The 12,535-nt window shown below is 44.0% G+C and overlaps 1 protein-coding gene across 1 annotated transcript in view; it reads right to left on the bottom strand.

Moving 5' to 3' along the window:
• Eef2k (eukaryotic elongation factor 2 kinase) overlaps nucleotides 1-12,535 on the bottom strand; it is a 52,948-nt gene that overhangs the window by 36,613 nt on the left and 3,800 nt on the right. The window contains exon 2 of the mRNA XM_076840023.2: nucleotides 5,403-5,724. Coding sequence (XP_076696138.2) covers nucleotides 5,403-5,648 — 246 coding nt within the window. The 5' untranslated portion in view covers nucleotides 5,649-5,724. The remainder of the gene's footprint in view (nucleotides 1-5,402; nucleotides 5,725-12,535) is intronic.

Raw genomic sequence — 12,535 nt, 5'->3', positions numbered from 1 at the left:
AATAAAACAGCAAACAAAATAACCACAAACATGCAAGACAGCAAACTGCAGTTATGAAGAGCATCAGCTAGGTAGCAAGACTGCCTGGGTTCGATACTGTCTCACCATTGATTTCCCAGGCTCAAGTTCTCAGAGGCTGAGCTTGACTATTTGGCAAAGTGCCAATCATCTAGGGATCTCTGTGCACTTAAATGAGTTGATAAGAGAAAGGCACGTTCAGCAGGCCCACCCTCCTGACGATGCAGCGCAGGGGTTAAGCTGGTTGTAGTTCATTTGGCTCCCTCCTGAGGGCCAACGTGGGAGGAGACCTGGAGGTTGTGGAACAGGTTTGTAACATCGCTGTGAAAATCCCAAAAAGGAGGCCCCATGCTTGTGTATGCAAGGAACCTTCTGGAAGGACACAGCCCAGGATGCAGTGGTGGGAGGCCTATTTTTACACGTCCCACTTACACTGAGTTTGTTTTATTTTGTTCATATATTACTTACATATTATAAAATATATGCATTTTTAAAGCTTGCCTTTATAACACATAGGATATTTGTTACTATGTTATTCATAACAAGGTTAAAAAAAACAATTAAAAAACCATGAGGTGCAGCTCAGGGGTACAGAAACTTACCTAGTAGGTGCCAGGCCCTGGATTCTATAACAGCAATTACACCAAGAAAAGCCCCTCAAGGAGAGATGAATGAATAAATCCATGTATATCATTTGATGAAATATAAATGCAGTGCTCTAAGATATTTTTAAATTTATTTATTTTAATTAGGTATGCATGGCAGCAGAATGCATTTTGAGTCACTGTCCACAACTGCAGCACAACTTTTCATTTCTCTGGTTGTACGCAGCATGGCGTAGCATCACACCGAATGAGTGCACAAAAATTGTTTTAAAAAGGAGTGCTCTACATGTGCTGATGTGGAATGACCTCCCCAAGATGTTCTCAGAAGAGCAAAACATTTTAAAAGAGAATTTCTCACTTGATTGGAAAATTTAAAAACACATATACGCTACATTGGCTAATTTTAGAAAATGTGGAAAAGACAGAAGTGGAAGGTCCTCTCCAGAGGCAATCCTGTTGGTGAGTTATGAGCTCCCTCCCAGGCGTGTGTGTGTGTGTGTGTGTGTGTGTGTGTGTGTGTGTTTTAGGGAGCTATAATCCTACTCCATAATGTGCTTTTTAAATGTAATTCCAGAGCAGGAGCACTTTCCCACATTATGATGAACATTCTCCAGTTGGCGGCCCAATCCATTGATATTCTGCCACATCCCCAGGGGAACCTGGGCCTTGACAAAGACAGTACCTGACCTTTCTCAGTACACACCCAGTACCTGCTGGGTGGTGCTCCTTGGAGGAAGGCCAGGTGAACATTTTGGCTAAACAACCCAGGTTACCATGTCAACAGGAATTTTTTTAAAAAGCACATTAGATTTGTGCCAGAAGAATGAGGTTTGGAAAACTGGGCTGTTGTCTCCCTCTGAAGTCACCACTGGCAACAGAGCCTGCTCTGCATGAGCTAGAAGAGTGGACGGTGGAGTGCTACATCCGTCCACAGGTGGTCAAACATCTTACCAAGGGACCTCTGTACCAGAGTCCAGGGAACAGCAGGATACAGCCCCTCGCCTTCAGGTGGGGGCTGACTCATAACAACATCAGAGAATGTCAGATGCACCCAGAGATCTGCTAAGAGCCCTGAGGAATCTGTGGAAAGGAGCCAGAAGGGTACCAGGCTCAGAGGAGCACGCCTGGATCCTAAGGCCAGAGGATTGCAAGTTCAAGACCAGCCTCAGCAACTTAGCAAGGCCCTAAGCATTTTAGCAAGATCTTGTTTCAAAAAAAAAAAAAATAAATAGGGCTAGGGATGCAGCTGAGTGGTAAAAGGCCCCGGGTTCAATCCCCAGTAGCAAACACACACACACACACACACACACACACACACACACACACACACACACACTTTATATATATATATATGCAAAATAATAAAAAATCCCTCTTAGTGGCACCCTGTCTCCCAGAGATAATCACCATTAAAGGTTGGATGCAAATTCCTCTTCTAAATAATTGTTGCTACACAAACACTAATACTATTTTTGAATAAAAAATGAGATTACATTTCAACTTGTCTTTGTACTTAACAGCATATTTTTAGGGGCTGAGGCTATAGCTCAGTGTAGAGAGAATGTTTAGCATATGTGAGGCCCTGGGTTGATCTCCAGCAGCCATAAAAATTTTTTAAATGTTTAAATAGCTATGATTTTATCATCTCTATTATGGATCAGCACTGTGCCAAAGGTTTTTCAAAGATTTTTATTTTATTTTATTTTTATGATGTTAGGATGGAGCCCAGGGTCTCAGGAGTACTGGGCAAAAGCTAGACCCCTGAGCCACTCCCTGGGCCCCTGAAATATGTATAGGTATTGTTTTTAAGTCTAATCCTACGGAGGCACATCTTCCTTTTAATGTAAATCCAGCATTCTGTAAGGAGGATGGGCCCCTCTGGGTGCGCATTTCACATTTGAGCTGTCTGGACAGCCTTCCCGCTGCCCTTCCTGCTGGACTGGGCCAGCGTTCCAAAGCTGCCTTAGAATGGGAAACAGGATGACAGCAACCTGCCCTTCAGGGGGCCCCAACCCCAGAGGAGACAGGCTATTTCTGGAACTGTCTGCCCTAGGGTGACTTAAGCCAGAACTCTGGCCCTAAAAGGAAAAATTTACCCCAGTGTCTGCAAGAACTAAAATTATTAATATTCTAAAAACAGACTAATTCTGAAGTTACAGAAGAATGCTTTAAATTGCAAATCCTGAAGGGGTACTTAATGGGCGTTTTGCCCACAGTGCTAACAGATACTGTTTATTGATTAAGTTATATGAGGATAACAGTAATGCTTTTGTGTGTGTGTGTGTGTGTGTGTGTGTGTGTGTGTGTGGTGCTGGGGATGAACCCAGGGCCTGTGCATTTGAGGCAAGCACTTTGCCAACTAAGCTATATCCCCAGCCCAACAGTATTGCATTTTAAATTCCCTTGCCAATTATTACACAATGTCCAATAATGTTTGCCTTGCACCCCCACCCCCACTTTATTCCAGTTTTGCATATGTGAACAGAAATCCCTAATAAAATAAATACCATCTTCCTCAATCCAGAAGGACTCTAAGCCCCAGCTTTTTTGACCATGATCAACATAAGAATATCTTACACAATGTCCCAGTACCCACACATATGCAGGGGTGATATTAAAATATTTAACACAAACTTGGACAAATGTAAAGATATTTGAGAATTTGTGGAAAGGTTTTTTTTCTTTTTTTTTCTTTTTCTTTTTTTTTTTTTTGTGCTGGTGCTGGGAATGAAACCCAGAGCCTATACACGCTAGGCAAGTGCTCTACCTCTGAGCTGCACCCCCAGCCCGTAAGAAGACCTTAAAAACCATTAATTTTCACAGGTAATGATCCATTGGTAGGGCTATAAGCTAAAGTGTGGGAACAGAAAGATAAATCACATTCATTAAGCACCTATAGTGCAATGTATATTAGGTGTTGTTTCAAAAACAATGATTAGCAAGAATTTATTCTATTCTTCAGTCAAAACCCCATAGGATGGCTGTAAATGTTAAACAAGATATTTTTTTCATGCTCCTAAGATATGTTTCTAAGTAGCTTATACTTATATTTCTAAAGGCTTATACTTTTTTTTTTAACTTCAATGCTTGTGCTAGATAAATGTAGACAGACTCTTAAAAGTCTGCAGACAATTGTTAATCTCTTTGTACTCAATACACAGCCTAGTGACAGATACATAAACAGGCAACCAATAAGTGCAAGTTTACCCAGGTATGGTGGTGCATGCCTATAATCCCAGTAACTCTGGAGGCTGAGGCAGGAAGATGGCAAATTCAAAGCCAGTCTCAGCAACTTAGCAAGATCTTGTCTCAAACAAAAAATAAAGAGGGTTGGGGATGTGGCTCAGTGGTTAGGCACCCCTGAGTTCAATCCCCATCAAACAGATAAATAAACATATTAATACATAAATGCTGGATTAATTAATTGATGTAATCCAGTGCTTAATCTTGCACTACCCAATGGTTTTCAATAAAAGCATCTGGTTAAATAAATTCTTAAAAATATTAACAATGGGTACATCATCAGAGGCTAATCAACAACCAACATTTGGGTGTGGGGAGGTGGGGGGTAGGAGGTGTGTCTGGTAGACCCCCATGTGTGATGGCTAATATAGCATCCTATCCTCATGCATAGTACAATACTATATTTTGAGAGAGAGAGACTATGTGCACATAACTTTGATTATACTATATTGTTAAACTTGCTCTATTTTATTATTGGCTATTGCTGTTACTTTTTTTTTTTTTTTAGTTGTAGACAGACACAATACCTTTATTTTATTTATTTACTTTTATGTGTTGCTGAGGATTGAACCCCAGTGCCACACACTTGCTAGGCAAGCGCTCTACCACTGAGCCAAAATCCCAGCTCCTGTTGTTAATCTTCTTTGTACCTATTTACAGATTAATCTTTACCATGTGTATGTGCATATAGGAATGAACAGCCTATGTAGGGTTTGGGACCATTTGTGGTTTCATGCATCCACTGAGGGTCTTGGAACATGCCTCTGAGGATAAGGGTGTACGTATCAAGAAATATATACAATCTGGGCCAGGCGCAGTGGCGCACACCTGTAATCCTAGCAGTTTGGGAGGCAGAGTCAGGAGGATCCCGACTTCAAAGCCAGCCTCAGCAAAAAGTGAGGCCCTAAACAACTCAGTGAGACCCTGTGTCTAAATAAAATACAAAATAGGGCTGGGGATGAGGCTCAGTGGTCAAGTGCCCCAGAGTGCAATCCCTGTTACCAAAAAAAAAAAATATATATATATATATATATATATATATGTACAGATGTACCATGAAATAAAATATTTACACTTTGCAGGGCTAATGCTTTCTATTCTGTTTTGTTTTGCTCCATTTCTTTAAAAAAAATTTTGGTATTCTGAGCATAAGCAATTGATACATTCACCAAGTTTATGTGCATGAATGTGTACATGCTTGTGTTCAGAAAATGAGATCTTTACAATGTGCAATGCTCTCTGATATTTTCTATTTTATTCTGTTTTATTCCATTAAAAAAAAAAGGTTAGCAAGACTCAAAAATATTTTTATACATGTGTTTTGGGTCCTGAACAGCTATATTAAAAACGCTACTCTAAGGTGATGAAGCTGGTTTTAAGCCAACAGAATCTCTCAACAGGCAAATCCTATGATCCAGAATTGAGAACATCAGCCAGGGCTTGGAACCTGGGGAGAACCCAACCAGGGACCTCACCGACCCATTCCCCGGGGCAGGCAGGCTGGGTTCCAGAAGGTGGAAGAGGTAGTTTGCTCACCTTGAAGTGGAAGGAGCTGGCCGGGGACCCACTGGAGCCGTTCTGCTGACTTTTCTTTAGGTTGCTGTAGTAGTTATTAACCTTAGCATTGACATTGTGGTGGGATCCGGGGTCCTCGGTGATGGGGCAGATGAAATAGCCTTCATCATCATCGCTGTCTGCTTCAGATTCCCCGTCGTGGCCAGCCCTGGAGGATCGGCCACCATCAATGCCTTCCAGGCGGAAGATGAGGTCTTCATCTGCCATTTTCCAGGGGTACCCGTTTTATCCAAGGGGTGCACGGTAGAGCCAGAGTTACTGGACCAAGGCAGCAGCAAAGGTCCTGCAAGAGAAGCAAGAGCCCAAGGGTGGGTGCTGGTATCCAGGCCAGAGCGGGCTGGGCACACCACCCTGCATGCTGCTAGCCATAGCAAGGCCCTTACCTTGGGAGCAAAACCTAGAGCTATATTTTGGGGAGGCAGCTGGCAGCATCCAGGAACACCATGGATGTCCAAACCTGTCAGCCCAGTAATTCCGCTTCTAAGAACTCTGGCACTTGGAAATGGGGGAATGAGAACTGCATCTTAAGCACCCAGAGTGATTCTTTTAGAGCATAAATTAGATCAAGTCCCTCCTCTGCTTAACACCCTCCAGCAACTTCTCTTTGTATTCATAAAAAAGATCCAATGACTTATTAAGGTTCTAAGGACTGCAGTTCCCTGGCCCCAGGCCCACTTCTCCTCAGCCTTGGCTGGGCTCCAGGGACAGGGATTTCTTTCTGTGAACACGTCAAATGAATTCCCACCCCAGGGCCTTTCTACTTGCTGTTCCGGGTCCCCAGAACAACCTTCCCATAGAGGGTTCTTTCTCATCCTCAGGATCCCAGCTCAAAAGTCACCTCTTGCCGCACATGGTGGTGCACACCTGTAATCCCAGCAACTCAGAACGTTGAGGCAGGAAGGTTTATAAATTTGAGGCCAGTCTCAGCAATTTAACGAGAGTCTATCTCAAAATAAATTTTTCTTTAAAAAGAGCTGAGGATGTAGCTTAGTGATAAAGTGGGCCCTGGGTTCAATCCCTAGTACACCAAAACCAACACCACCACCACCAACAACAACAAAAAAAAACAACCCACTGCCACTCACCTTGTTGTATTTTGTTCACAATTATGTTCCCAAGCTGAAGTCAGCCTGTTTACTTTTTATAGTCCATATGCCCACCAGTGCCTTAAAGAAAGCCTAGTACACAGAAGACACCCAACACACTTCCCTGGAATGAATAAGCCCTCCTAAGATTGTCCCCTATAAAGCAAAAAAGACTAGCAGTCCCATGTGTCCACCAATGGAGCCCCGTTACATATATTGCAAATGACAAGCTCCAAGACCCACAGAATGCCAAGACAGCAAGACTGTAGAATAGAACCCTCTCATTTACAACCAATTGATTTCTTTTTTTGTGGTCCTGGGGATTGAATCCTGGAAGCTCTACCACTGAGCTACATCCCCAGCCCTTATATTTTATTTTATTTTTATTTTTTTGGGTGGAGTACTAGGAATTGAACTCAAGGGCATTCGACCACTGAGCCACATCCCCAGCCCTGTTTTGTATTTTGTTTAGAGAGACAGGGTCTCACTGAGATGCTTAGAGCCTCACTTTTGCTGAGGCTGGCTTTGAACTTGTGATTCTCCTGCCTCAGCCTCCCGAGCCACTGGGATTACAGGTGTGCACCACCGTGTCTAGCTTTTATATTTTTATTTTAAGACAGGGTCTTGTTAAATTGCCCAGGATGGCCTTGAACTTGCAATCCTCCTGCCTGAGCCTCCCGAGGAACTGGGATTTGTGGCATCACACCAGGCCTGCTGACTGATTTTCAACAAGGGTGTTAAGATAACTAAATGGGAAAAGAAGAATCTTTTCAACAAATGGGCTGGGATAATTGAATATCCACATGCAAAAGAATCCGATTGAATCCCTTCCTTATACCATATGCAAAAGTCAACTCAAAATGGACCAAAGACTAAATATAAGAGCTAAAACTCTATTATAGAACTCTAATATAGAACAATTTCATGAACTTGGATTAGGCAGACTCCTTCAATATGACACCAAAAACACCGGTAATAAAAGTGTAGATAAATCGGACACCATCAAAATAAAAAAAACTTTTGTGTTTCAAAAGACACCATCAAGAAGGTGAAGACATACTGGCCGGATGCAGCAGCGGCGCACACTTGTCATCCCAGTGGCTCGGGAGGCTGAGGCAGGAGGATCCTAAGTTCAAAGCCAGCCTCAGCAACAGCGAGGCACTAAGCAACTCAGTGAGACCCTGTCTCTAAATAAAACACAAAACACAGCTGGGGATGCGGCTCAGTGGTCAAGTGCCCCTGAGTTCAATCCCCAATACCCGACCCCCCGAAAAAGACAACCTGAATAAAAATTGGCAAAGAGTTTGAAAAGATAGTTCTCAAAGGAAGATATACAATAGCCAATAAATAGATGGAAAGATGCTCAGGATCATTATTAGCCTCTGGGAAATGCTAGGGGAAGTCACACCTACCAGGATAGATATATTTTTTAAATTGGAAAATAACAAGGGTTGACAAAGATGTAGAGAAATTGGAACCTGTCAGGTCGGTGGCGGTGGCAGTGACTTAGCACAAAGCAGCCTCAGTGCATTAAAGAAACATCAATCAGGAGCCGAAGGAAACGCCTGTCAATCAGCAGGGTCTCCTGACCAATCCTGGATCTCAGCCAGTTTCCCAAGACCAACTCCAGCCGGACAAGGGACTCTAAAAACACTTTTTTCCTGTCCCAAGCCCTTCCCTTCCTGCTGTAAGCCCCATAAAATTCCAGTCCAGTCGAGCTCCCGAGGTTTTTCCTCAGACTCTTTTCCTGTCCACTCTGTGGGTCTGATGGAGTTCCACCAGGGAGTGATATCTCAAATAAAGCCTCTCTCAGTGGCCTTTTAAAATCTGCCTCCCTTGGTCCTGGCCCATTGCCTGATCTCACAGAACCCACACACAGGGCTGGTGGGAATCCAACGGGTGCAGCTACTTTAGAAAACATTGTGGCAATTTCTTAGAAACTTAAACCCAGAGTTACCATATGGTCCAGCAATTCTACTCTTAGGTATCTGCCCACACAAAAGCCTGTGCACAAATATTCAGAGCAGCCAGGGTTCACAATCATCAAAAGGAGAAACAACCCAAATGTTCCTCAATGATGAATGAATAAACAAAAATGTGGTATATTCACATAATGCCTCCACATGGACAGATCTCCTGTAATACCAGAGGCTTGGGAGGCTGAGGCAGGAGGATCCAGAGTTCAAAGCCAGGCTCAGCAACTTTGCAAGGCCCTAAGCAATTCAGTGAGACCCTGTTTCTAAATAAAATACAAAATAAAAACAAAAAAACAAAAAAAGGGGGGGGGCTGGGGATGTGGCTCAGTGATTAAGTGCCCCTGGGTTCAATCCCCCCCACACCAAAGGAGACAAAAATGGACAGAATTTAACACTCTTATGCAAAGTGACAGGAGACAGCCATTAAGACAACTACTGCATGATTCCATTTGTATGAAATGTCCAGAGAAGGCAAATCCATAGAAACAGGAAATTGCTCAGGGGTTACTTGGGGCTGGGTTGAAGAGATGAGGGCGACTGGGGAGGAATGGGAATTGATTTCTAATGGTGATGGCATATCTTTTGAGTTGATGGAAATGTTCTCAAATTGAATGTAGCGCTGGCTGAAGGGCTGTGAATATACTAAAAAAACACTGAATTGTCCACTTTAAATGGGTGGACGGTAAGGTATGTGACTTATGTCTCCATAAAGTTGAAGGAAAATAGTCAAGAAAAATCTCAAATTTAAAAGAGTAAGTTGCAAAACAGCAGATATATTAGGGTATTAAAAGGAAAAGAAAAAGGATATTTGGGCCTTCATTAAAAATTCTTGAAGGCTGCCGAGGGGCTATGCTTGCTTTGGAATGAGCAACTGACCTAGGAGCTGGGAGCCAGGAGTGGAGGGAACTTTTCAAAACTGTGTACAGTCTATCCTGTTTTAACTTTTTACAGAATTGGATTGCTCTCAACACAAAAATAAGACATTAATTAGCTTAAATAAAAAAATTTTAGGAGCCCAGCACGATGGAGCACATCTATAGCCCCAGCTACTTGTGGGGCTGAGACTGGGGGATGGCTTGAGCCCAAGAATGAGGGCCAGCCTGGGCAACACAGCAAGATCCATCTCTTAAAGAGAAAAATGAAAAAGATATTAAAAAAGAAGAAATCTTTTAGACCAATTCAATAGCTACAATTATTCTCAAGGCCCTAGTTCAGCCCTTCCCTAATAGTTATTGAAGCAGGAAATATATTTATATTGTAATTCAGTACATGCCCAAGAAAATAGAAATTAAAATCACAGGCAAGTCCACCTTGCCTTTCTTTGTACATTGCACTCTTGCTATTTTTTTTAATATTTTATTTTTTAGTTATAGGTAGACACAATATCTTTATTTTATTTATCTATTTTTATGTGGTGCTGAGGATTGAACCCAGGGCCTCACACATGCTAGGCACAGGCCCAGACCACACTCTTGCTGTTTTCTGTTTCACCTTTGGCTTCTGCTTTTCATTCTTTTTGTTCTTTTTCCTTAATACACTGCCCACAGGTTACGTCAGTCCCCTCTGAGTCTGAAAGTCAATGTCAATGGCTGAGTTTGTTTCTTAGCCTCTGGGTAAGTCAGAGTCACCAGCCTGAAGCCAAAGCCAGAGTCTGCTCAGGGCCTGCAGCTCCCCATTCTCGGTTACACCCAGCTCTGGTGCATTCCCCCCACCCCCATCAGCCCTTGGCCAGAGTCCCTGCTGACCAGGACGGCCTGGTGCCTGGAGCTGCCAGCAGACCCAGCCAGGTCAGTGGCCTCTGGGGACTAGAATGGTGCCAGGGAAGGGGCCAGAACCACAGTTTCAGCCTGCAGGCCCAGGCAGTGTTGCCCAGTGATTAGGAGCACCGATTGAGGAGCCTAGCTGCTGGGGCCACCCTGGATCTTTGCTGGTGGCCTTGCCAGTTAATCCACCTTGTCAACTCTCCCATTCTATGGTGGCAGGAGCTGAGGGGAAAGTGGCTGACTGTGGCTCCTGAGCTAGCTCACAGGGGCCTTAGGACCAGAACCGAAGCCCTTGACCACATCCTGCCATAGACCTGGCGTTCTCCTGACCCCAGGAAACAGGTGCAGCTGCAGGCGAGCAGACAGGACCCTGCCTGGCCCAGGCCTGTAAATGACCTCGCTGGCCATCCTGGCGCTCGCACACACAGGTCTCTCTGCTCCAAATGCCCTTCCCACTCATGGGCAGATCTGGTTGTTCCCTCCAAGACACAGCTCAAATTTTGACCTCCTCCAGAAAACTTCCCTTGATTGTATCCTTGTGTATAAACAGCAGCCAGCAAAGAGTACCCACCCCCGGGGATGCTCCCAGGACTCAATGAGACAGGCCAGCGGTGCCTGGGGTGTGAAAGCACTGGCTGTGTTCCACCCGGATCACCCCCACCTCCCACTCCCTAAGCCACTTCCTTCCTCCCTATTTTATCATACCCAGAGGCCAAACCATCTATGTGGCAAACAGAATAATGGGTCCCCAAGGATGACTACATCCCAATCCTTGGAAATTGTGAATATGTAACCTTATATGGTAAAAGGAACTTGGGAGCAGTGAGTACATGAAGGGTCTCCAGATGGGAGATTGTCCTGGAGAAAGATTGTGACAAGGTGTAATGCCAGATTCCTGGGACCCCAAGTAGACCTCCAGGAGCCGAATCCGATGCAATCACACAAGAGTCTTTATTGCAAGCTCGAGCCTGGACTCACAACCGTTCCCAACACAGCAGTCCCAGGGAGTGAGTCCCAGTCCTTTGTTCAGTGAGATTTTATAGGTTTTGGGGGGATACTCTATGCGTCACAGCATCACACAGCAAATCAGTCCATACCGCGGGAAAATCAAACAACAGCTCTTAACATTGATTAGCACATTCACTGGCGGGAACAAGTTGGGTAGGGTGATGGGTTAGTACAAGAGGGGGATTCCTTTGAACTGATTGGTTTAGGCCACGAGGGGTGTCCGTGCTGAACTACATGGTTGTCTTCACCTAGCCTAACTGAGTCAGGGACACCTGTCACCACAGATCTCTCCTGTTATTTACAGACAAACAACTCAGCAGGGAAGTTATCTGCCTTGAAAGGCTCTGTGGGTTTTTCCAAGGACAAGGGTCATGCCCCCTTCCTTAGGACAGGCCTTGAGGTAGAAGCTGCTGTTATTTATTTTCAAAAATGGGGCTGTAGACAACAAGAAAGATTTAGGGCTGGGAAAGTGGCTCATGTTACAATACTTGCCTAGCAGACACCAGGGCCTGGGTCCCTTCCCCAGCACAAATAGAGAGAGAGAAGGATTTGAAGATGCTATGTTGCTGGGTTTGGAGAAGGAGGAAGGGCATATAAGCCAAGACAGGAAGTCAAGTGGCATCTAGAAGCTGGAAAAGACAAGGAAAGAGAGTCTCCCCTAAAACTTCCAGAGGAACAAAGCCCCTTGACCCCTTGACTTTAGAGCTTCTACCCCTAGAATTGCAAAGAGAATAACTTTGCCTTGTTTTAACCCATTAAGTTTTCGGTCACTTGTTATAGCAGCAATAAGAAACTAATACAGTCTAGAGAGGTGGCTCTCATCCTGGGGCGATTTTCCTCCTCAGGGGACCCTTGACAATGTTGGAGACACATGACATCCTATGACACACGAGGACAGTCCCCTACAATGAAGAATTAATTATCCGATCAAAACATCAATATTGCTGAGGCAGAGAAACCTAGCTCTTAGGTTCTGATGGAATTTTTATTTATTTATTTTTAAATATATTTAGTTGTAGGTGGAATCAATGTTTTTATTTTATTTATTTTTATGTGGTGCTGAGAATCAAACCCAGTGCCTCATACATGCTAGGCAAGCGATCTACCATGGAGCTACAACCCCAGGCCTCTGATGTAATTTTAAGGGGCAGTCCACAACGCTCTCTCCCTCCTCTCCTCTTTGAAAATAAATCTTGGCTGAGTGCAGAGGTGCTCACCTATAATCTCAGCAATTGGGAAGGCTGAGGGAGGAGAATTTCAAG

The sequence above is a fragment of the Callospermophilus lateralis genome, chromosome 19, assembly GCF_048772815.1.
Source record: "Callospermophilus lateralis isolate mCalLat2 chromosome 19, mCalLat2.hap1, whole genome shotgun sequence".
In the NCBI taxonomy this organism is placed as follows: domain Eukaryota; kingdom Metazoa; phylum Chordata; class Mammalia; order Rodentia; family Sciuridae; genus Callospermophilus; species Callospermophilus lateralis.
Note: the sequence above shows the minus strand (reverse complement) of the source record. Positions and strands in the feature narration are given on the sequence as shown.